Source organism: Miniopterus natalensis, chromosome 17 (genome assembly GCF_054644295.1).
Source record: "Miniopterus natalensis isolate mMinNat1 chromosome 17, mMinNat1.hap1, whole genome shotgun sequence".
In the NCBI taxonomy this organism is placed as follows: Eukaryota; Metazoa; Chordata; class Mammalia; order Chiroptera; family Miniopteridae; genus Miniopterus; species Miniopterus natalensis.
In genome coordinates this window covers 45,846,825-45,872,379 of record NC_142097.1, presented here as the reverse complement: position 1 = coordinate 45,872,379, position 25,555 = coordinate 45,846,825, and the positions used below count along the sequence as shown (strand labels likewise).

At 51.1% G+C, this 25,555-nt stretch overlaps 2 protein-coding genes across 2 annotated transcripts in view; both read right to left on the bottom strand.

Moving 5' to 3' along the window:
• TBCD (tubulin folding cofactor D) overlaps positions 1-17,287 on the bottom strand; it is a 114,024-nt gene extending 96,737 nt beyond the window's left edge. Inside the window, exons 1-7 of the mRNA XM_087826451.1 lie at positions 17,092-17,287; positions 15,800-15,850; positions 13,262-13,359; positions 11,884-11,985; positions 9,799-9,945; positions 7,573-7,628; positions 2,589-2,718 (exon numbers count right to left, since the gene is read on the bottom strand). Of these exons, the coding sequence (XP_087682577.1) occupies positions 2,589-2,718; positions 7,573-7,628; positions 9,799-9,945; positions 11,884-11,985; positions 13,262-13,359; positions 15,800-15,850; positions 17,092-17,287 (780 nt within the window). The remainder of the gene's footprint in view (positions 1-2,588; positions 2,719-7,572; positions 7,629-9,798; positions 9,946-11,883; positions 11,986-13,261; positions 13,360-15,799; positions 15,851-17,091) is intronic.
• A 1,571-nt stretch (positions 17,288-18,858) lies between these two features.
• FN3K (fructosamine 3 kinase) lies at positions 18,859-25,271 on the bottom strand. Its single transcript, XM_016215432.1, has 6 exons — positions 24,997-25,271; positions 23,967-24,118; positions 22,740-22,831; positions 22,289-22,371; positions 20,031-20,153; positions 18,859-19,225 (listed from the first exon to the last, which is right to left on the bottom strand). The coding sequence occupies exons 1-6, from the start codon at positions 25,135-25,137 to the stop codon at positions 18,887-18,889; spliced, it is 930 nt and encodes a 309-aa protein (XP_016070918.1). The 5' UTR covers positions 25,138-25,271; the 3' UTR covers positions 18,859-18,886.
• Positions 25,272-25,555: the final 284 nt, after the last annotated feature.

Genomic DNA, 25,555 nt, shown 5'->3' with positions numbered 1-25,555 from the left:
ACCTGTGAAGAAAGCAACTGCAGAACTGGAAAAAGTGGCCCTGGGACCTCCTCGAGCCGAGGCATATGCTCCAAGGGAAATAAAAACCAACTCCTGGCTTCCAGAGTACTTGCCACCCATCCACCTATTTCACCTAACCCACACTGATGATCAGGTGGGTAAAAAATAAAGCCAGAGCCTGGGCATGCAGGATGAGGGCACTCTCACAGGGCAGCCTGAGCACAGAGGCCCCCCTGCTGTCTGGCACAGGGAATCTGCCCCCCTACCTGCAGGTGCCCGAGGCGGGCACAGTGCCATGCTCCAGTGGGTCTGCCAGTCTCCCCTGCAGGCCACAGTGGATTGACTGACAGGCCCGGCTACATTTTATCAGACCTTCCATGGTTTCTCCATGACTTAAGACTTCTTTCTCAGTGTGACTCATGCCAAAAAATGAGGAGTCCACTTATACCCAAACCTTCAAATAAACCCTCTCAACCCCATGCACCCTCCTTCACCAGAATTACCTACAACATAAATGCATTGCCCCAGGATCCATGCCACGACCTGCGCCACCCCCTCCCTGTACTCCACACTGGGCAGCCTCCCAGGGCCGCCTCCCCCTGGCTGACTTCCATCACAGCAATTAAAGCGAAAATCCCAGTAAAATCCTAAGCACCACCCCCACACACAGCTGGAATGAGAGCCACGTGAGGGCACAGGCTGTGTATCTGCACATGCAGAATACCCCGTTCTCATCAATACGAGACATGCAGACAAAAAAACTTTTCAAGACTTCGTAAACAAAAATATTTATTATTAAATTTTTAAAAACTATTGCTGCATACCCAAGAGCACTGAATACATGTGCTCAAGCAAAACTCGGACACCAAGGCTCAGATAAACACCACCCACAGTCGCTAAGAGCCCACGAATGGACTATCACTTGGGCACAGGTGGGAACAAAGCACTGACAGGCCCAACACACACGGACCTTGACAACATCCCAGTAAATGAGAGGAGCCAGACACAAAGGGTACAGTGTATGATTCCATTTGTGAGACGTCCACAGTAAAAAAATCCACAGGTGGGGCTGGGGCAGGGAGTGAGGAGTGACGGCTGAGGAGTGTGTAGTTTCCTTTAGGGGTGATGAGAATGTCTTGGAATTAGATGTGACAGTAGACCCACTGAATTATACAACGGTTTCTTTAAATGGATGTATGTTATGTATCAACTATACAGAATGAAAGGAAGCATGAGAAAAACAGGACTTCAACAGGAATTCTGGAAATGTTTTATTTTTCCAGATTTCCTTTCTAAACATCTCAAATATTCTCATACAGTGAATGGCAATCCCTCCTGAAGACCCTGGTAACATGAATGAAAAGAAACAGGTGCTGAGAACATTCTGAAAGAAAAGATCAGGCAGTCAACTCCCTCAGTGCCCAGAGCACTAGGGAGAAAGGGCTTTCCTCTCGGGGCCCATGGCAGGCCCAGTCGTCACCACCTCACCTCCCACATCCCGTGCCCACTGCCCTGGGTTATTACACCATTGCCCCACTTTCCACCAGCCCTCCCAGCCTCCTACACTTCATCAGAACCTGCAACAGCCAATGACAGCAGACAACACCCAAGAACATGACATCACACTGAGTCATGGGCCCAAACACCTCCATTTAAACACAGTCCAAAATGCCCTGCTCTCCTGAAAGTGGGCTGTTAGCCTCACAGACAAGGGCAAGATCCACGTCTCCACACTGCAATTAAAGAGCAGGAGGTGATGGGCACAAGACTTGCAGGGGCTGTTCAATCCCCCTGGAGGGACAGCCACCCGTTCTGGGAACTTAAACTAGATCTTTCCTCCTCGTTAGCACTATAAAAGGCAACTCCACAGATGAGGAAAGCAGGACCGCCAAGAAAGGGTAGGTGTCGGGTCTGTGTTTAACCCAGTTGTTACAAACACCCTAACCACCCGTCCGGGAGTGTCTCAGGGGTTGAGCCTTGACCTAGGATCCAGGCGATCGGGGTTCGATTCCCGGTCAGGGCACATGCTCGAGCCCGGGTTGTGGGCTCGATCAATGACTCTCTCATCATTGATGTTTCTATCTCTCTCTCTCCCTCTCCCTTCCTCTCTCTGAAATCAATAAAGATTTAAAAAAAAAAAAAAGAATTTAAACAAACACCCTAACCTGAGTATCTGCACAAAATCAAGTTTCAAATCACCTGCCTGATTTCATTAGAGCCGGTTCCAATAATTATACTCTGTAACACAGGTAAAGCAGCAGGAAACCAGAGGACACACCCTGCCTGCCTGCCCACCTGCCCCAGCTCCTCGGGCACCACTGCCCCCTAGCGGCGACAAGCAAGCCGGCTCGTCCCATCTCCACTGGAGCAAAAAGCCCTTGCCGACAAGCCAAGGCCAGCCCTGGGTAGCCCTAAGGTCCAGTCCAAAGCAGCAAAAAGGCACTTGGTTCCCTGTCCTGTCAGGGCTGAATACCTTCCTGTGTTCCAACTACTTCAGAATGGAGTCAAGTAAACAGAACCTATCCTGCTGTTTGGGCACCTCCACAAGCTGACCACTGACAGTCTCCCTCCCCCAAGGAGGTGATTACCAGGGCCTGCAGCGTCCCATCCATGGTGATGACCCCCTCAATGGTCTGGAAGGAGGAGCGGGCCAAAGTGCACAGGCTCCAGTCCAGGAAATCCGCCATCTTCTGTTTGACATCAGGCCGTGTGATAAACCTGCCAGAAGGGAACACAGGCAGATGACGGCTCAACCCTGGCCCAACTGAGAACTCGCCCTGCCCACCCACCACACCCTCTGCTGTGCCCATTACACCCTCCTTCCGACAGATGCCCCGCGACACCGCCGGTCTAAGGCGAAGACACTCCCAGACTGTGGTCCTCAGGTGGTCACTCCCCACCAAGACCTCTCTGAAGTCACACGCAGTCCCCATAGCCCCCATCTCCTCCTTCCTGGGCCCCCGCTCATCCCAAGGCCTCATTTGCCACATGACCACCTTCACCTATCCCCATGGCTGCCCCGGGGCCCCACCAATGCCCACTCCTCCCCTCTCTCCTCCCCGGGACGCCATGCCCCTATGTGCAAGGTCTGGCCCAGCAGCAGGCCCCACATCTGCCTTGGGTTGCCTTCCCCATGCAGAGCTCCAGGGGGTATCCATTGCCCCACATCCCCACGGTCTGGTCAGCTCTGCACCCTACAAAGCTCAGATTGGTGTACTGGCTCTCCCCACCCTCTTATACACCTGGTCTGGGCTAGCAGTCATTTGCCAGCTGCCGAACCAAAGTCCAGGCACTCTATTCCTCCCCAGCTCGTCCCGCATGCCAATCCCCCAGCTCTCTGACTCAGCGCCTCCTAGGGGAGCTTGCACACTGAGGACAGGAACACAGGAAACAAGCAAATAACATGAAGGAAACAACTCAGTAAGGGAAGGGTGGGAGACAGTGCAGCCTCCAATAGATGCAAGAATGACCTCCCAAGAGGACATGTGAACAGAGAATGTCAGGAGAAAGCTCTCATGACCTGTAAGGACCTCACACTCCCCTCAGCAGCCCCACAGAACACACTGAGGATGGGTCAGCCCTAATGGAAGCAAACCCCTATTTCAAGACGTGTTGGCCGCTTCCTCCTCCTCAGTTCACACCAGGCCAGAGGCCCAGGGTAAGCCACAGCGTGGTTCCAACACCCACCCTCCTCAGCATCTGAGGGAATCTCCCATCCTGCCACAGCCAGGTGCCCAGTGCAGAAGCTCAGGCTTCCGTTACAAAACTGTGGTAAAGGGAGAGGTCTCTAACTCAGAAAAAAAGGAGACAAGCAGGCCTAACACATGGTGATGGACGATGATTTGAATTTGGGTGGTGGGCACACAGTGCAGCATACAGATCTTGTAACATAAAAATCCACACCTGAAACCTATATGATCTTATTAACCAATGTCACCCTAACAAATTTTTAAAAAAGGAGCCAAGCAAAGGCTCCAAGATTGTCTTCCTGCCCCCCAACAGGGGCACACCTGGAGATCACCAGTCACAAAGGATATTGAATCAAACTTCAGGATGCTAGTGACATAAGGCAAACTCATATGCCCACCCCAAGATGTTGTGTCTCAGCAAGTCTGAAAGGGCCCGGGAATCCCTCCAAATCTGTGCATCTGGGTGCTTATCTAACTAGTACGTGGTCTCGGCACTGCTTAAACCCTGTGATCCTAGGGGCCACAGGATGAGGACCCGCCTGCAGCCACCTGCTCCTCAGACTGAGCTCCACCTTGGCCCACAGGATAGAGACAGCAGGATGGCCCCTGGACAAGAGAGGGCCCAGCGCTGACAGACTCTAGTCAGCACCAGATGATCAGGCCACCCACCCCTCTGCACCACAGCTCCTGGCTGGGGAGCACAACCTTCCATGTGCTGCATGCCAGGGCACACCCACTCAAAGTTACACAGGGTGAGTTTCCAGATTAAGGTAAAAACTTAAGGTTCCTTTGAAAGATTTAAATACGTTACTTTGTATTTTTTTTTTTCTCATTAAAAAAAGGAATAGTTGCCCTGGCCCATGTGGCTCAGTTGGTTGGGTGGCATCCTGTGTACCTGGAGGTTCCCCATTAGATTTCTGGTCAAGGGCACATGCCCGGGTTTCAGCTCTATCCCTGGTAGGGGGCATGCAGGAGGCAGCCAATTGATTTTGCCCTTTCACATGGTGATGTCTCTCTCTCCCTCCCCTTTCCGTTCCTTTCTCTCTAAAAATCAATAATTTTTTTGAAAAAGGGATATGTTTACATGAGAGGGCCAAAGATACAGAAAAGCAAAAATGGAAAAGATCTACCCCACAGATAAAACACACATTTACAGACACAGGACCTTCTACACAAAGATCTTTAACCCTCCAATTCCTTCCCTTTCAGAAGAAGGTACATCACAGCCCCATCTGCTCACACACCGATCTCAGCTAACATGTGGGTACGCTAGAGATAAGGCCAAGAACAGCTAAAACAATTATCAAAACCTTAACTGCAGAATTGGACCTATCAGAGGAACAGATGTCTAGGCAAAATATTCATAGGACAGACGGCTACTCCGGACCCTCACTGGTACTGTTACCACACACTGATAACTCAGTAAACTGGTCTAAGAGGCAAACAGCACAGGTGAGGTGACAAACCCTACTCTGCCTAAGAACTTACTATGTTTTTAAAGAGGTTAATGGAAAGGTGAAATATTCACAAAACAGTGCTGGAAAAACAAAGCTACCCATGAGGGAGAAGATCTATTATTGTATTACCCTACACCAAAAGAAATTCCACATGGGTTAATAATTGTAGATTATTAAGCAACAAAGAGGTAGAAAAATATAAATGACTACTTGTAAAGTCTGTTAATAGGGCAAGACTTCAAGCTTAAAAGTAAAAATAACTAAAAAGGGGAAAAATTACTGTTTTGACATTTTAGTATATTCTTATTGTTTATTTTTAGAGAGAGGGGAATGGAGAGGGAGAAGAGAAACATTCATTGATCTGAGAGCAGAACATCAATTGACTGCGTCCAGCACCCACCCTGACCGGGGGATCAAACCCACAACCCTTCAGTGCACAGGATGACACTCAACCAACTGAGCCACATCAGCCAGGGCACTGTTTTGACATTAAAATTAAAACTTTAGTCCAAAGGAGAAAGTAAAAGGCCACCAACCACCTAAGGGGAAATATGCCACACTACACCTGCAGGAAGCTCAAGCTGGTGGAGAAGGCAATGCACCAAGAAACCCAAGGATATTAGAAGTCAGGTCACAAAGTGGGATGCAGAAAGCCTAAGACAAGGCCAAAGTGTTGAACCTCACCAGCTATCATACTAACAGGGAATAGAACAGAGCCATTTAATCAACTGTAATGTGAAATGAGGTGACAGCAGGATGCTAATTCAATGAGACTGTGCTGTGCATGGTCAATGTCATAGCAGTGCAGAAAAAGAAAAGAAATACAACACATGTACTATGCATTACAATTACAAATGTGTGGGGGGTTTTCTAATTTTCTGTTCCAAAATTTCCAACTTTCCTACATACAGCACAGCTTGCTTTTATAATTAAACAAAAATACCTGCTTTTAAAATTGATGTAATCAATAAGAATAAAGGCATGTTTTTCCATCAATAAGAGTCTATAAAAGAACACTCCAACCTATATGTCCTGGCATCAATATAACATCAAGTTACATAAAACAGAGCTAATGTTTCAGGTTTAGTTAAAAAAGGGAAACAGGAAGCTCCAAAGCTGCAAGTAATGAAGAGAAAGCATTCTACCTAATTAGACAGGCAGCTCCTCTGCAAAATACCAGAAAATAGGCAGGCAGAAGAAAAAAGCCACACTGAACCCATGACCATATTGTAAAAACCCACCAAAAAAAACCCCAGAAATATGTGAATCAGAACCTACCTGGAGCCTGGGGCATGCTGTGAGGTGAGTTAACCAAGAGTAGTTCTAAGACCTCAGCCAGTGACTGCTCCCACCCTTTCCAGGACTCATGAGAGCACCAGGGTGCAAACTGGCTGGAGTATTGTTAATGTGCTGAAAACCAAGCACAAGGAACACTTGCTCCTGTTGACCACCAGAGGGCGAGGGAGCGTCCCGCCAGCGGCTGAACCTGTCCCCATGCCACCATTGGAGCCTCTGGCTGTCACCTTTCCTTAGAGGCCACCAGGATTTAGGGAATCACCTCCTCCACCCCACAGGCGCAAAGCTCCAAAAAGTCAGACTCAGCACAAATCTACCAAACCCTCAGTATTTCTGAGGTTTTCATTTTTCATTTCATTTTTCATTCATAAGGTCACACACAGTATTGGTAAATATGGGGAAAGGTGACTTTCAACTTGCTCAACCTTTCCAATAACTTCAATTAAAACCCTTAAAATGCTCATTCCACTTCTAGGAACTCATCCTTAAAGTAAGAGCAAACACCAGTATACTCGTGATTGGTCAGCAATTAACAGATGTCTGGGGATTTTTATCCCAAGCCACAATGACCAAATCACAGGTCATGATCTGCACAAACCACAGCATGAACTGCTTTCTAAGTGACTTGCAAAAGCTCATCTAACTATCACCACCCCAAAGGTGAACTCATGCCCCATATATAACTGCTACAACCTATTCTAAATCTGCTCTCTGCTCAGTTGATAGGCCTGTCAGGTGGTCTCCTTGAACCTATAACCCAGTGCCAGGACTTCTGAGAGCCCCTAACTCATAGTCGGGTGACCTGTGAGCCCTAATCCAGCATCAGGTAACCTATGAGCCCCTAGCCCAGCAACAGGTCACCTGTTAGACCCTAATCCAGCATCAGGTGAACTGTGAGCCCAACTAGTATTATTGGTGGTCACATGAGGTTCAGAGACCTCCCACACCCAAATAGAGCTGATGCTCCCTCAAAGAAAGATAGTGCTGGGAAGAAAACATCTGCCGAGGCCCATCAACCCAGTGTCCTTTTCTGTGGACACACAGGTGAGAGTATGTAAGATAAACCCTCTTGGAATTCAGTAGTTACACATCAACCCACAGGGCTGCAAGGCGGCAAACTGGGCACTTACTTGGACACAAGGACGGCAGCCGCATCTCGGGCCTTGTCGCTGACAACCAAGTAAGACTATAAGAAAGAATAAAGGACAGGCACCATTACACACAGAGTAAATCTCAGGGGCCCGCTCAGCCGACCAGTCCCACACTCAGCAGCTTCCTGAGAAGTTCACAGACAAGCCAAATGCCAAAACTGCAGAAACCTCTCTGAACTTGAACTAACGGCTGCAGCTGCCAAGTGCTGTGCTCACCCTCAGGTAAGCGCCAAACCACACGGCATGTCATAGTCCTTGAAACACATTTGCAAAAACAGCAAAAAATGAACCTGTGTGTGTTACCCAACTGCAACAACCACGAAGTGTCCATGGAGTAAACTCGGTACCTGTGAGCATTTAGTATCAGAACAGTTAGGAGGCCCCACTCAAACAGAAGGGCACCTGGGTTTAATACAAACGACTAGCTTTTCTTAGGAGGCCCGCCTTAACAGGTTTCCAAGTCTCATCTCAACGAACTTCTTTCCAAATAATACTCTTAAGAGTCTTCCTCTGGGGCAGGCTTTCTGGAAAACAACTGCCAAGTGCCCAGTGGTTACAAGTGTGCCGCCTCTCACCCAAAATCCCATCGGAGATGAGCACACACAGAGACATCAAGGCGCTCATCACCACCCTGCTTCTGACGAGACACATCTAGAAACAAAATGTCCATCTGTAAGAGAATATTTTAAAACTGGGGTGCAGCCCTGGCTAGTTTGGTTCAGTGGTTAGAGAGCTGGCCCGCAGACAGAAGGGTCTCGAGTTTGATTCCCAGTCAAGGGCACATTCCTTGGTTGCAGGCTCGATCCCCGGCCCTGGTCGGGCACGTGTGGGAGGCAACCAATCAATGTTGATGTTTCTCTTTCTCTTTCTCTCCCCCCGCCCAAAAATCAATGGAAAAATATCCTCAGGCGAGAATTAAAAAAATAAAACCGAGGTACAACGGAGCACCTTTCCCTGAAAGATTATGAGGGCAACATCTGACCTAAGACATTCAGAATATGCTGCCAAGGGTCACCGAACGGCAGGACACCAAAGGCCCCTGCTGAAGTGGCCAGTAAGGAGTGCTGTGAAAAGCACAGGCTCCAGAGCCAAACTGCCTGGGTTCAAATGTGGACTCAATTATGGAAAAATGAACCAGCTAAGTTACTTCTCTTAATGCCTATTGTCTCCTCAGCAAAATAAGGATTAAGACAGTGAACTGACTCAGAGGATTACAAGAGTTAATACATGAAAGCGATTAGCACAGTGCCCGCACACAGCAGGTGCTCAATAAACACTTGGTATAAAGGTATGGCAGGCAGACTCTAAGGTGGCCCCTGGTCCTGCCTATGGCCACTCTCACCCTGCATAATCCCTCCCATGTGGATTGGACACAGCTATTTGCTTCTAACCAAGAGAATGGGGGAGGGGGTATCACTTCAGTGACCCAGTAACACATTCCTGTGACTGCCATCTTGCCAGCAGACCCTGTCCCTTGCTGGCTTTGATAGAATAAGCTGCCCCATTTGGGGGACCCATGCAGTAAGGAACGGCCAGCAAAGACTGAGGCCCTTGGTCCAACAGTCTTGAGGATCTGATTTCTGCCAACCACCACAAGTGCTTGGAAGCAGACCCTACCTTGAGGAGCCTTGACTGCAACCTGGGGAGACCTGGAGGTAGAGGGCCGAGCAAAGCCACGCCCAGATTCCTAACCCACTGAATCTGAGATGATAAACATGTTAAACTACTCAAGTTTAGGGTGAGTTTTGAAGCAACAGATAACATAATCTACATCTACATGCACAATATTTACACCAGAAGTTTGAAGACTATATATAAGTTATCTCCTGGCACTAGAATTTGAGATTTTATCTTTGATGCTTCTCTATTTTCTAGTTTTCCTACAATGATCATGTATTATCAATATAATATTAAAATTTAACAATGAACCTTTATTTTCTCTTACCATTGCCCCCACTGCCTCTTATATCATTATGCTTAGTGTTTGCAATATCTACAAAGAAATGAAATTTACTAAAGTACTTCATCCTGACCCCTATATGAACTACCAATTTCAAAATAAGTTATGAAATGTTCTCACTGAAAAACAGTAACGGCAGTTGAAGAACTATAGTGTCAAGTGTACCTAATTAAACTCTAATATCAAAACACCATGAACACAAAAGAGCACTAATTAGTGGTAATTATTAGCATGACCACACTCACCTTTGCTATTTGGAGAATACGGTCGGTTATGGACATTCGAGTTTGCCCAGGTTCAGTATGAAGGTTCCCATCAAGGCGTGAAAAATCAAAAGGGATCAGGCAGGTCATGGAGAGCCATAGTAGAAGCATGTAGCGGGTCTCCCAAGTCTAAGGAGTTAAACCAAAGTAAAATGCTTCCTGTATACAGGATGGAGGTAACCTACACACAGTCCTGGTACCCTCCTGCCCACTCAATGGCCACCACAGGCCCTTCAAATGCTGCCAACCTCAGAGCGTGGAGTACAAACCATTGCTAGTTCCTCCCATGTTTCCCCTGTGCCCCACCACACATACCCTCTTCATATGGACTTGGCTACCACCAGAACAAAGAAACAGCAAAGTGAAAAAAGAAAAATCATAACACCTCAGTATTACGGCTTTTCTTCACTGGCACCCTTCAGCATGCAATTAGCCTTTTGAGAAAGTGGAAAGCACATAAAAAGATAAAACAGAAGTCTTAAGAAGAAAAAATTTCTCAACTTCCAATCAAAGATAAGTGCCCTTAATTTCAGCTGTCAATAAAGCAAGATTTCACTCTGGCCCTGGAATCACCAGGGGGCAAGGAGCAGAGGAGAATGGGAAAGGCTCACCCGAGTCTTAACTAAAATTGGGCACATTCGCAGAGACTATTCACTGAGCTATAGTTATAAACCATGGGCTCTTCCAAATGTCACACGCAGAAGAGCACTCCCACCACAGGCCTAACTACTCTCCTAGAAAGGCCCACATGTGAGGCAGCATCATGCCCATCTGGGAGCTTGGATTTCAGGAGGGTTCCCACCAGTTCCTCACTTATAAGGGTGACTGTGCCTAGACTGACTGCACAAACCATGAGGATTATGCTGAACACCCGCTTTCCTCTGGGAGTCCGAGTTGTAGTATGTGCTCGACAGAGAGGACCCACATGACCAGCCCCCACAGAAATCCTGGCCTCTGGGCTCCACAATCTTCCATGGGGGAAACTTCACACGTATTGCCACAACTCAGTGCTGAGGAATTACAAGTGCTTTATGTGGCTCAACCAGGAGAAGACTGGGAGGTCCTGCTGGTTTCCCCAACTTCGCCCATGTGCCCTGCCCTTTGCTGATTTTGCTGTAATAAATCACGGCCACAGAACTATATGCTGACTCCTGTGAGTGGTCCTAGGAAATCATTGCTATTTTAATTTTAGCTTTTCAATTATGGTTTACTTTCAATGTTATTTTGTATTAGTTTCAGATGTACAGCACAGTGGTTAGACAATGATACTTTACAAAGTGATCTCCCCGATAGTTCCAGTACCCACCTGGCACCATACATAGTTATCACATTATTTACTACATTCCCTGTGCTGTTCTTTGCATCCCCATGACTATTTTGTAACTACCCACCCATATTTCTTACCCCCTTCACCTCTTTCTCCCAGTCCCTCAACACCACTCCCCTCTGGCAACCACCAATCCATCCGCTCTGTGTGTCTATGAGTCTGTTTGAACTTTGTTTGTTCATTTATTTCTGTTCTTTAGATTCCACCTCTAAGTGAAAGCTACAGTATTTGTCTTTCCCCGACTGATTTATTTCACTAAGCATAATACCCTCCACTTAGGCATATTTCCAGTTAAAGAAAACTGGGTGGTGGCAGGGTTATTACCACACTGTGTGGGCATTTCTTTACAAAGGGCATTTTAAAGAAAAAAACCTAAAGAAAGATGTAAAAGAGAGAAAGCCAAAAGAAGAGAAGTGGCACAAAACAGAGTAAGATAAAATTTAAGCCCGGCCGGGCATGGCTCAGCAGTTAAGCGTCAACCTAGGATCCAGGCGATCAGGGTTCGATTCCCGGTCAGGGCACATGCCCGGGTTGCGGGCTGCAGCCGATCAATGACTCTCTCATCATTGATGTTTCTAGCTCTCTCTCTCCCTCTCCTTTCCTCTCTCTGAAATCAATAAAGATATATTTAAAAAAAAAAAAAAAATTTAAAGAGAAGGCAGACGAAGTGCCGGAGCCAGGGTGGAGCAAATGAGGGAGGAAAAAGGGAGAAGGCTGAACACAAAGAGAGGCACACTCACTTCATGGTCCTTCGGGTTCTGATTTGTAAACATATCCAAAACAGGCTGTACGTCTGCTACTTCGTGAGGAAATAAACGAAGAAATGTTTTATATCCTCGAACCTATCAAATGAAAAAAAGGCATTGAATTATTAATAAGAAAATACAGAAAGAAGCAAAATTATCTTTTTCCTCATCAAAAATCACCACCAAGCCCTGGCCAGGTCGCTCAATTGGTTAGAGTGTTGTCCCAATACACCAAGGTTACAGGTTCGATTCCCAGTCAGGCCACATTTAAAAAGCAACCAATGAGCCCGGCCAGGCGTGGCTCAGCGGTTGAGCGTCGACCTAGGATCCAGGCGATTGGGGTTCGATTCCCAGTCAGGGCACATGCCGGGTTGCAGGAGGCAGCCGATCAATGACTCTGTCATCATTGATGTTTCTATCTCTCTCTCTCCCTCTCCTTTGCTCTCTGAAATCAATAGATATATTTTTAAAATAAAATAAAAAAGCAACCAATGAATGTGTAAGTGGAGCAACAAATCAGTGTTTCTCTCCCCCACCCCCATATAAAATCAATAATTAAAATTAAAAATCACCACCTATGCCACTCAGTGATCAAAGAATTTCGTCATATTATAGTGATACAACTTAGTAACACTATCAAGCTGCAGAGAAGTGTTCACCCTCACTGGCCAAGGGCCTCTCTCCACCATACAGCAGGCACTGCTGCACCCTGCAACCCACTGAACCTCAAAAGTCCCACCCTGAGATGGCTCAGTGACTCCCATGGTCAAAACCACACACAATAAGTGCAGGCCAGCACATGGACATCACCTGGGAGCTTGTAAGAATCCACCAAGTTTCTGCGCTGGTGCTCCTGCTCCTGCTCCCACTCCCTCCTCTAGCTAGGTGGTACATGAACTATTCAAATGCAAATACTAAATACCTGGGACATTGCTGCAGCCAAAGGAACCCCTGGATCACTAATATCTGGATCTCAAAAATATGGTAAAAAGAAAATAGCCCTAACCAGTGTGGATCAGTTGGTTGAGTGTCCTCTCGTGCACTGAAAGGTTGTTGACTTGATTCCCAGTCAGAACACATGCCCCGGTTTCTGGCTCAACTCAAGGTAGGGTGCATGCAGGAGGCAGCCAATGGATGATGTTTCTATGTCTCACTCTCTATCCTTCCCCTCTCTCTAAAAGTCAATTTTAAATCTTTTAAAAAGAGAGAGAGAGAAGAAAACCCACAATTTACATATGTGCACCATCTTTCCCGAGAAAAAACATTTTGGAAGGTAACTTCTGGACCAAGTATATTAAGTGTTCCATCAAAAGGAAAAAAAACACAAATTTTTAGAAGTGTTGTCAACTATAAAGTGCTATGTAAATGTTACCTTGGTGATGATGTAGAGAAATTTGAAAGCCAGATGTACAAGGTCAGGTGGAGATGTCTTGTCTTGCACTATTTCCAACAAGAAGTTCATCATCCATTCTAGAGAAAACGATACAAAACATTTGCTATAAAATTAAACATTACTATGACATTAAAACAAAGTGCCAAAAGAAAAAAGGGTTAATTTAGACAAATTACACGGCTTCAAAGTAAAGAAAAAACTGAGAACTGACAGGAGAAATAGACAAATCTGTAACTATAGTTGGTTTCCATACTCCTTTCAGGGTTTGACAGAACAAGTGAAAAGAAAATCAATAAAGACATGATCATCTCAACAGATGCAGAAAATGCATTTAACAAAATTCAACATCTTTTTATAACAAAAACTCAACAAAGTGGGAAAAGAGGGAACATATCTCAACATAAGTAAAGCCATATATGACAAGCCCACAGCTACTCTCCCCCCCAGCCAGGCTATCAATCAAGGATTCCTCTGTCACCTGAGACAGGAGAGCATTCAGAAAGCTTACCTTCTACAAAACCTGTTGGTTACTTAAAGAACAGCAGGCACAGCACCAGCCCTTTTCAGAAGGCACACATATGCACAAAAAAGCTAACCCTTCCTGCCCACACATTCACAGTTCACATCTTTAAATCTCACAGCCCTGCGGGGTAGGCAGTGCTAAAAACCCCCATTTCACAGGTGAGGAAACTCAGGCACAGAGCAGCAAAGTGGTGGGGCTAGGATGTAAACCCAGGTGGTCTGGCTCTGGGTTTTGCTCATGTACCCGTCCTCCCCCACCACCCTGCCTTTCAACTTAAATCACTATTGCTACCTTTCCAAGTTCATGCCAGAAGCATGTGTTACTTTTTGTAGGAAAAAAAAAATTGCTCAGTATGAAATAGGTCAAAAATAAATACAACGAACCCACGCCATTATCGTCAGTTAATATTTGACAAAGGAGGCAAGAGCATACAATGGAGTAAAGACAGTCTCTTCAATAAATGGTGCTGGGAAAACTGGACAGGTACATGCAAAAAAATGAAACTACATCACCAACTTACTCCATACACAATAATAAATTCAAAATGGATAAAAGACTTAAATGTAAGTAGCCAAACCATAAAAATCCTGGAAGAAAACATAGGCAGTAAAGTCACAGACATCTCGCATAGGGGAATTTTCACTGATCCACCTCGTAGGGCAAGAGAAACAAAAGAAAAAATAAACCAATGGGACTACATCAAACTAAAAAGCTTGTGCACAGCAAAAGAAATCAGCCTCAAAATACAAAGGAACCCCCACAGTCTGGGAAAACATATTTGCCAAGGATGTATCTGAGAAGGTGCTAATTTCCAAAGTGTACAAAGAACTCATATTACTCAACATGAGGAAGACAAACAACCCAATTAAGAAATGGGCAAAGGAACTGAATACACTTCTCCAAAGAGGACATACAGATGGTCAAGACATGAGAAAATGCTCAACATTGCTAATCATCAGAGATGCAAATCAAAACCACAATGAGGTACCACTTCACACCTGTAAGAACAGCTGCCATCAACAAACCAACAAACGAAGGTGTGGAGAAAGGGGAACCTGGTACACTGCTGATGGGAGTGCAGCGGTACAGCCACTATGGAAAACAGTAGGGAGGTCCCTCAAAAAATTAAAAATGAAGCTGCCTTTAACCCAGTGATTCCACTTCTAGGAATATATCCTAAGAATCCTGAAACACTCATCAGAAAGAATATATGCACCCCTATGTTCATAGCAGCACAGTTTACAATAGCTAAGATCTGGAAACAGCCCAAGTGCCCATCAGTAGATGAGTGGATAAAAAGCTGTGGGACATTTACACCATGGAATACTACGCAGCTATAAAGAAGAAGGCTCTCGTGCCCTTTGGGACAGTATGGATGGACCTGGAGAAAATTATGCTAAGTGAGATAAGCCAGGCAGAGAAAGACAAACATCACATGATCTCACTTATATTGGGGAATCTAAAGAACTTAATAAACTGATTCAGTGACATGGAAGCATGGGTCAGACTGACAAATGTGAGGAAAAGTGGGGGTGGGTGGGAGAGATTAACCAAAGAATTTATATGCATATATGCATAACCGAAGGACACAGGCAATAGTGTGGTGAGGGACTGGGGAGGGGGCTGGGTGAGGGGTAGGAGGGGTCAATGGGGAGAAAAGGAGACATCTGTAATATTTTGAACAATAAAAAATAAATTAAAAAGAAACAAAAGAAACAAAAATCATTCCCCTGGATTAAGTTCAAGTTAAGGAGACCCAAGCCCCACATCTGCGCCTGTGAAATGGTTCCGGGAGTGCCCTCCTCGGATGCTGGGAGGACTACCTGGTGATCCACATAAAGCACCTGCGCAGGCAGGTTAGAGCAACAGGATGAGCAACAGATGCGTTTAAATAGACCAGCCAGGCCCTGCCAACAAAACCCACACACTTCACCCTGACACCCTCTGCAAACGCACGCACACCAAGGCTCCCGTGGTCATCAGCCCGTTCTTACCAAGGTGTGGGTCCAACAGGTGAGGCTGCTGCTGGTACTTGTCCATTATCACTAAAGAGAAAAACATGAGAATTAACATCACCCAGGCAACCATGCCCAGGAGCCTCGGGAACCCTCAGGTGTTCCTGACTTCCAGGGCCGCCTGGGGGGAGCTCCCGGCGCCAGAGCCCCGGCCTCCTCTCGGCTGCTCCGCACGCCCTCCCTGGGCTCTTCCTCCCGGCCAAGCCCTCGGTCTCCCGCCGCTGCACACTCCCCGTCCGCTCCTCTAACCGCCCCTCGGACCAGCAGCAGGACCTCCCACCCCGCGCCCTCGCCCCTCCAGCCCAGAGCAGCCCGGCCGCTGCGCCGCTGCTCGGAGGCCGCTCTCACCGGCCACCGCCCGGCAGCGACCCCTTCCCGGGGACGGGAAAACGGGTCCCAGGTCCCTGGACACAGCCCTCGCCCTCCAGGGAGCTCTGAGCACCAGCGGCGTGCGGCCCCGCGGGCGGCCGCGAACAAAGACTCAGCGGGGGGGCAGGAGCCCGGGGGCGCAGCCCCGACTCGCCCAGGGACGGAGGGCCGGACCCCGCCGCCCGCCGCAGCGGCCCGGGCCCTGGGGCAGTCACCCCGGGCCGCGGGGCGAGGCCGCGACGGCACCTCCTCGGCTACAAGGGCCCACGCCCGGCTTCCCTGAGCCGCGGAACCCCGCTACCTGGGGGCCCTGAGGAGCCGTCTGATCCCCCGGACAGACACCTGCAGCCTCGGGGAGCTCACCCCAACCCAGGGCCCCCAGCGAGCGCGGCCCGCCCGTCTGCGGCTGACAGCCCGGGGTCCCCCGCGACAGGGCCTGCCCGGGGCGCGCGGGAGAGAAGGCGCCGCACAGCCCTGGGGACACCCCGGAGGCCCCCTTCTCCGGGAGCGGCCGGGGAGCGGACCCCGGCTCCCGCACGAGCGTCGCGGGCTGTGCCGACCCCCGGCCCGAGCACACAGCCCGGCCCTGCGCGCGCGAGGGGCGCGCTCACTCCCGGGGCCCGGCCCCCGGGGCTCCAGGAGCCGTCGGGGGCCTCCGGCCCGGCGAGCACCGCCCCTTCCCCCGCCACCGGAGGGCCCGCGCCCCGCGGTGCTCGGGGGCGGGGTGCGGGCGGGACTGGAAGGCAGGGCCCCGGGGCCCCGTCACGCCCGCGCCTCCGCCCAGCTGCGGCCCCCGCGCGGCGCGGGCTCCCGGGGGGGCCGGGCCCGCTACGGCAGGGCGGCCACGCGGCGAGGAAGCGGCCGCCGCCCCGGGCCTGCCCCGCCCTCGGGCCCGCGCGCACCTCGGAACCGCTGCAGGGCGCCCTCCCGCGCGGCGCGGTCCCCGAGCAGCCCCGGCAGGCGGCCCAGCAGCGCGCGCGTCTCCGCGCTGTCGCCGAACGCCTCAAAGGTGCCGCCGCGGGCCGGGGCCCCGTCCTCCGCCCCGTCCTCCGGCCCGTCCTCCGGGGAGCCCGCGGCCGGCTCCTGCTTCAGGCCCATCCCGGCGGCAGCAGCGGCGGCCCGGGAGTCGCGGGAGGCGGGCGGCGCCTGAGGAGACTCGGCTGAGGGGACGCCGCGCGCTGAGCTGCCCAGACAGGCCCCGCCCCGCGACCTCTGACCTCACGCGCCGGTCCCGCCGCGGCGCGCGGCCGCCGTCCAAACAGTGCGCGTGGAGGCGGGGCCTGGGCCCGCGGGGCGGAGGCGGGGCCTGGGCCCGTGGGGGGGCGAGTGGGGGGGCGGGCCCGTGGGGGGGCGAGTGGGGGGCCGGGCCCGTGGCGGGGCGAGTGGGGGGCCGGGCCCGTGGCGGGGCGAGTGGGGGGGCGGGCCCGTGGCTGGGCGAGTGGGGGGCCGGGCCCGTGGGGGGGCGAGTGGGGGGGCGGGCCCGTGGGGGGGCGAGTGGGGGGGCGGGCCCGTGGGGGAGCCAGTGGGGGGCCGGGCCCGTGCAGGGGCGAGTGGGGGGCCGGGCCCGTGGCGGGCATGGTGTCGGGGGTCTGGGCCCGTGGTGGGGGGACGAGAGGAGTGGAGAGGCCTGAGCGCTGGGATGGGCGATGGCTGGGGTGCAGTCCCCCCTGGGGGCGGAAGAGGAGACGCCCCCCCTCCGCCCAGGCCCTCTGGCTCCCTCACACCCTCTCCCGCGCAGCCCCCCCCCCCCCGCACCGCTGGTCCCCACAGCTGCCCCCCGCCTTTACCCACGGGAGTCGCGTGGAGCAAACGTGGGTTCCACCCAAGGTGGCGGTTTGCCTTTGGGACCCTCGAATGTCGAAGAGGAAGCGTTTGGGGGGGCTTCTTTCTAGAAAGTCCTCAGCAGGCTCATACGTCAGGGGTGGGAACGAACCCCACGAGACAACTGCACAGGACAGGAGAGAGAAACGTGGGGGGTCCTACTGCCACAAATTAATGGGTAGTTTTTCGAGGACTGGTAACCGCTCCTCCTGACTTTATGGACACACACGGAGGACAATGCCCAGAGGCCCTGCCAGGCACTGCCTGTCCCCAGCCCTGGCATCCCAACCACCCTGCACAGCACAGGCACCCCAGCTGTGGGGCACACCCCCTGCCCAAGACTCTCCCAGCCTTCACCCTCCTTTTTATCCAGCGGAAAACACACCAGCTGACAAATGAGGGGAGAGGCTGGGCAGGGGCTGCAGCCCAAATGCCAGACCCACAGTGTCAGGGGTCCTTCCTGGCATCTGTCCCACCTCAAGGGTGGACTTGGAGCCCTGCTCAGCCCAGAGGTGCTGCTTAAGAAGTGGGGCAGAACTCGTGGTCCCCAACTCTGCATGAGCTAAAACAGGAGCCGCAGGGACATCTTCGGCCTAAGCAAACCCCAAGTCTGTGTGAATTTCAAGACAATTATCATGAAAATATCCAAACTTCAAGTATCCCCCAGACTGTGGTGTGTAATGAGCCCGCTGGAGCCCTTTCGGGGGGCCCAGGCACCCTGTAAATGAGCCCAAGTGCATGGAGGATGTAGACACAGGTGACAGCAGTTCCGTGCCCAACACCCCCATGGCTTTATTAGCCGCTGCAGCTGCCTCTGCTGTTGCGGCCCCCAGGCATCTGCTGGGCAGGCAGGTGGGCAGGGGCACAGGTGGGCTGCTACTTGAGAAGCTTCCTCATGGTGCTCAGGGACGGGCTTCTGTACTCCCACCCAAAGTGGTTCCAGTGGTTCAGGTAGTTAAAGAGCTGGTAGAGCAGCTGCCGCCGGTCAAACCCTGGAGCCTTGGGGACCTTCTGGTGGTAGGCAGTGAAGAAGGACCTGGGGAAGCCACCGAACATCAAGGCAATTGCCAGTTCAAACTCAGAATGGCCGTAGAAGGAAGCCGGGTCGTAAATAAGGGGGCCCGAGTCGTCCTCGGCCACGTTTCCTGACCAGAGATCCCCATGAAGAAGGGCAGGAACAATCTCTAGGCCACAAAACAGATCCGGGATCTTCACCTAAGGAAAGTATTGGACACACAGCTTAACAGGATATGCACCACAGTCTCTTCATCCAATACGGGGAACTACGGCAAAGATGACCTCTTGTTTGTTCAGGGTCCAAGCAAGCCCCAGGGGAGTGGAGCTTTCTCTTACTATTGACTGGACTCAGGCCCAGAAGCTCTACAACACTACTGGTTTCCATACAGTATTGAACCTCAGAGGTTAGGTAATGGTTTCGTTGTCCTGTAGAATAGGAACCATACAACCCGAGTGAATTTTTTTGCACCTAACTTAGCAAACTTTCTCCACTATTTTATTTCACAGCCCATTTCTGCACCTCCCTTGTATCCCACTGGTTACTTCATTAAAGAGTTAAATAACAGCTCATTAATGCCTGCTCACTCCAGATTGATACCCACGTTCTGTTTTTAACATTCTGGGTTGTTGTTTTGAAATCAGTCCCTCGGGCATCTTCTGCCCACATCTGCTCTAAGAGGTGAAACATTCATGCTTTGGTTAAAAGTGGGCAAGAAAAGTAACAGTAAATGCGACCCTTTACTATCCCGGTACCTGTGTTTCACATGAGCAAAGTCTGAGGTTTAAGAGCCTGGTGACCTCTGGGGTGAAAGGTACTCAGGGGCCAAGCATGTCCTCAGGTCCCCCCCCTTCCCAGGTTCCCCATCAGATCAAGAGTGGGGCCCTATGTGCCCACAACTTGACCAGGTCCACTCCAGGACTCAGTGGTCCCAACGCCAGAGGAAATGTGGTGGGCTCACAGGAGCACAGCCCCTCTCTCAGAAGATATACCTGCAGTGCCCACCTGTAGCTGTGCCCAGAGTTCTCTTGCCTCTCGGTCAGCATAGTCCTTCTCAATGAGGTCCAGCTGCGCTTGTAGCCGGTGCCGGGTGAAGAAGGTTGGCCAGTCGTCCTGCCACTCATTCACCTGGGCGGCAAGGGAAAGGAGGCTGATGCTGCAGCCGGTGGTCACAGGACAATTATACACAGAACCTGCCTAAACCCTAGGTCAGCCACTAAAAGAACACGGCAAATATTATAGCTAGCCAACAACGAAAGTAAGACGGAATCATTAAAAATAGTTAATCCAAAAGAGAGGAGCTAAAGATGGAGATGAACACAGAGAACAGAGGGGACAAATAAAAAACAAACAGCAAGGTGACAGGCCCGCCCTAACCATATGAGTAAGCACATTAGCCCGGGCCAGCGTGGCTCCGTGGTTAGAGCGTCAGCCCCTCACACTGACCGGTCATGGTTTTGACTCCGGGTCAAGGGCACATACCTGGGTTGCAGGTTCAATCCCCAGCCCCAGATGGCGGCACGGGCAACCAATCGATGTGTCTCTCACATCAATGTGTCTCTCTTTCTCCCTCCCTCCCTCCTTTTCACTCTCTAAAATCAGTGGAGAAAATATCCTCAAGTGAGAACTAACAAAAAATAAGTAAAAAATCAACTAAGCACATTAACTGTGAATGGTCTAGACACCCTAGTTAAGTGACAGACACGGACAAGTTGGAAAAATGAAGTGAGACTGAATTACAAGCCAAGTGTGGCAAGGATGTGGAGGAGCTGGGACTCTCAAGCGCTGCTGGTGGAGATGCAGATGGCCCAACCACTTGGAAAATATTTTGGCAGTTTCTTAAAAAGTTAAATAGGAACGTATCCTATGACCTACTGATTTCCTTCTCAGGTATTTACCCAACATACATGGAAGCATTTGTCCACACAGGCTCTTGTACACAAAGGTTCACAGCAGCTTTATTTGTGAAAGCAAGACCTGGAAACAACCCAGATGTCCATCAACAGGTGAAGAGATAAAACAGACTGTGGTTTATCCCCACAGTGGAACAGACTTTTGACACATGCGACAACATGGACAAATTATCAAAATGATTATGCCGACTGAAAAGCCAGACCAGAGTACACAGCACAGGGAGGTGGGCCAGGTTGTCCTCCTGTCCCTGGCCCCTTCCTGGCTGGGCCGCAGCCCACCTAAGTTGGCTTGTTAATCATGGAGTCCGAAGGGGCACTCCAGGGCTACCTGTGCCCCTCGCACCTGTGCCCCTCACGGACCAGCCCCTCTCATCTGCTTGACATTGGGGTTCTGCATACGATTCAATTCCTCAGTTCTTGAAAACCCACTGTGTGTGGTCAACCAAGTCTTTGGAGACCCCACAGCTCTTAAACTCAACATCTGAAGCAGGACAAGAAGCCACGCTCAGCCACGCTTGCCAGGGACCACTCGCCATGACTGCTGGCTCTAGACCGGTGCATACCCCCCAGGGACCCGGCTTCTGCAGAGATCTCGGGAGTCTTAACAAGCCCCACATGTGAGGGCTGCCCCTTGGCTAGGATCCCTAAATCTACCTCAGACCTGTCCCAGTGACCTCAACCTAGAGCACCACCCGCTGCCCACACCAAGGAGAGACACAAAAGGCTGGCTCTTGTGGAACTGCACTAACATGGAATGTCCAGCACAAGAAAATCCACTGAGACAGAAAGAGATGAGTGGCTATCAGGGGTTGGGGTAGAGCAACCACTAAAGGGTATGAGGCTTCTTTTGAGGATAATGAAAACGTCCTGAAATTAAATAGTGGTGATGGTTATACAACATTGTGAGCCTACTAAAAACCACTGAATTGTACATTTTAAATAGTGAAGTTTATGTAATGTGAATTACATCTCAATAGTACCATTCATTTTCTAAAGGCCCCAGAAGAGGGACTGAATGACCAGGGTTTAATCCTTGACCTCATATGCTGCTTCGGTCTCCCCCACCATCCCCCATTCATCATGTGCCCTCCTGAAATATGGCCTTTACACCTACTGTTCCTTCTGCTTGAATGCTCTTCCACCAGCCCCACAGCTTCCCAACCCCCTCCCCCAGCTCAACTCCCCCATCCCAGGTATCACAGCTCACCCTCTGCTTTTAGAAATCACATGGTCAATCTTCCTGGTGCCAGCGGACTGGCACACTGTTCATACAAGGGGAGGGGGTGCCCAGCATTGGGGTGTTAGGAATGGCCATCAGCTAAGCAGATGCATCCTAACCAGGGCACTCACCTGAGGAATGAAGCCACAGCACGTCACTGTGTGGAAGCCAAACTTGGTCACATGCTGGGACTCAGCACCCTCAGCCCTCCGGCCTATCAACAGGAAGAGATGTTGTCTTTCTCTTAAATGCTAGACCCGGGCAGAGCATCAGGACAAGCCTGGCTGCACTACTGGAATGTGGGTGATCTGAGGACGTACCACTCCCCCTTAGCAATTAGGCAGCAGTCAGCCAGGACACTCAGCCTCAGGGCACTGGACAGCAGAGCTGGGTATAAAAGGGCCAGGATCCAATTCTATTTGCTTATCAGCTCCATCAAACTCCTACTTAACAATCTCACTTTCACACTGAGTGTAGAGGGAAATGGCAAACAATCCAACCTGTCATGGAAATGTCACCCTGAGCACCAGTCCATGGTAGATGCACCTAGGTCAAGGGCACACGGAGGTGATCTGAACGCACCCACTGTGTTTGCCTCCTCCCTCAACTTGTCCCTGAGCTTCTGGTTGTAAAGGTGCAAATCCGCCACCTGGTCTCCAAGTTTTGATGCCTGACTGAGGAGAGAAGAAATTGCAGCTCATTAAAGTAAGAAATATCAACAACCTGCTAGCATGTTCCACTTTGAGAAATGTTTCAAATACCTCAAAAACTACTCTCCATACTATTAAACTGAAAACTGAAAGGCAGGTAGTTACCCTTTCCAAAAACGTAGAGTAAAATCACCAAGAGTGGGGCAGCAAGTGGGCATCAACGGAAGCCTTAGGAAGTACTGAGAATTACGGGACAAATGCTCAAAAAGTAATGTTAAGTTAAAAACCATCTCCCAGTTTTTGTAAAAACAAACATATATCACATGTAAAAAAAGACTATACCAGAGGGGAAGGGGGTGGGGCAGACGAAGAGGGTAAAAGGGTCTCAAATACAAGGTGATATAAGACTAGACTTTGAGTAGTGAGCACGCAGTGGAGTGTGCGGATGTTGTATTATAAGTTGTACACCTGAAACTTATATAATGTTATTAACCAATATTATCCCAAACATCTAATTTAAAAAAATTCAAAAGGCCAGGGTGGTGATAAAACACCAAATTGCGGGTGGCAGCCAGTGCCTGCTGATGGATTTACGGGTGGCTCTATGTCTTCTTCAATGAGTTTGTATTTTCTACCTCTTTCTTTTTTACAAATATATATAACTTTTTATTTACTTATTTTTATTGATGGGTGTGAGAGAGAGAGAGGAACATCGATTTGCTCCACTTATTTACACATCATTGGTTGCTTCTTCCGTGTGCCCTGACTGGAGATCGAGCCCACAACCTTGGTGTATTGGGACGGGGCTCCAACTGAACTACCTGGCCTGGGCAATATACATAACTTTAATAATTTAAAAAATTTTAAGGACCTCAGATAGTTACTAGATCAGACCTCACTCACCCCAAATGGAGCTGGCACGAGGGCCCCCTTACAACACAGGCAAGGGATGGTTCCTACATGCTTACCCGATGCAGCTTCATTGGAACCAAACTAACCTAGACCAGCCCTACACCAGAAGCCAAGAACGCCCTCTACAGCTCAGCACGGAGGTGGGACCTCTGCCTCTGGCACCTCCACCCAGTTCTGCAGGCAGCTCAGCAAGAGGCTGCTCCCTTTCTCCTGTCTCTCACACTCTCACTCTCACACGCTCTCTCACCTGCTCAAGCTCCTCATCTTCAGATGCTCCATCACAAAGGCAGCCCCACCCCCGGGCAGGTCGATAACCTTGATGGGCCGAGGTGCCCGGACCAGGCCTGTGCTCCGGAGCGCCTCCAGGCTTGCCACCTCCCCCTCAAACATCTGCCGGGCCTGCGTCCAGAGCACCACAGTGAGCTCCCACTCCACCGGGGGCCTCTGCAGCCAGGCGGGGGCTTGCAGCCCTGGACAGAAGCCACCGCGTGGGATTGCAAGCACCCAGGACCATCAGTTCCAGAAAACCCGCTTTCCCGTGGGTGGGTGGGGGGCTTATTATTCTGAGGGATTCCGGTTCTGAAATCAGACTCTTCAATGGTTCCCAGTGTCCACAGAGCAAGGATGCTGGACCAGCCCCCAGCCCTTGTCCATCCCAGACCTGGACAGTGCTGCAGGGGACTGGGAGGGGTCTCTCTGGATTCCCTCCAGCCCACAGCCAACACCCCACTACTGCTGGACCCCAAAGGGGCCCAGCCTGCTCTCATGGCCTGGGTACATACACTGTGGCTCCACTTGTAAAGCGTTGTATTTTCCATATATATTTAACAGAAATCGTGTAAGCAGGAGATGGAGACCAGGTCCAGACACAAGCAGGGCCTGAGAGTAGAGGGAACTGGAGTCCCTGGGGGTCCTGGCTTCCTTCCAGCCTCTTCACATCTGCTGAGGACCGCGTGGGGGTGGGGGCGCCTCGGGAAATGGGAGCCCAGAGCTGGGGCAGGAGAGCAGCAGCAGCAGCCCGGGTCTCCAAGCCTCACCGCCCCCACACTTGATGGGTGGAGAAACTAAACCAAACACCGAAAACTCCCGCGCACGCAGGAGAATTGATCCCGCAGCGGATGAAGCCCTGATGCCCGCAGAGGTCCGCTCCACGGCCGCAGGCTGACCCCGACAGTGACGCCAGGCCTGACCAGGAAGGGCCGCCCTCGCCCGTCTCCCCGGCCCCATCCCCCTTCACCCCGCTCTCCGCCGCCCAACCTCCCCGCGCCGTCCCGCACCTGCGCCCTGTGGTTGACCTTCACAAACACAGGCCCCGCGTCCGTGTCGTAGGCGCGCCCCTCGCTGATGCAGCCCCCGCCTCGGCTTCCAAAGGCGCGCAGGGTCGCCGTGCGCAGCTCGGAGCGCAGCAGCTGCTCCATGGGGCGGGGGACAGCGGAACACGGGGACCGGGGCCCGAGGGACGCAAAGAGGGACCCGCGGATGGTGCCGACTGCCCAGCCAGGGACGTGAGCTCGCTGGGGCCCAGACCGCTGTCCACCGGGAAGGCGACTGGTCTGCGCCGCCAGCGAGCACCCAGGCGTCCAGCCTCCCAGGACCGATGAGGGCGGGGTGGGGAAGGGAGGGAGTGGGGAGGGGAGAGAGAGGACATCTCCGATTGGGGGACAGAAGTGGGGGCGGTGCTCTGCCCATGTGTCTGCATCGTCAGTGAGCCTGGACAGTCCAGATTGGAGTTCACGGGGGTGGGGGGGGGGGGGCGGCCACAGAGCCCTGTATATAGGGCCGGACCTCGGTTCCATGAGCCCTCACAGGACTTGGACCCCTTCCACTCAGTAGGAC

Excerpts from the sequence above, each read along its gene's own strand:
- FN3K (XM_016215432.1), bottom strand. The coding sequence starts at position 25,137 with ATGGAGCAGCTGCTGCGCTCCGAGCTGCGCACGGCGACCCTGCGCGCC. Across the intron at positions 22,372-22,739 it reads GGAGGAGGCAAACACAGTGG|GCCGGAGGGCTGAGGGTGCT; the intron begins GTGCGTTCAGAT and ends TCCTGTTGATAG. Across the intron at positions 20,154-22,288 it reads GCTGTGGCTTCATTCCTCAG|GTGAATGAGTGGCAGGACGA; the intron begins GTGAGTGCCCTG and ends CTTGCCGCCCAG.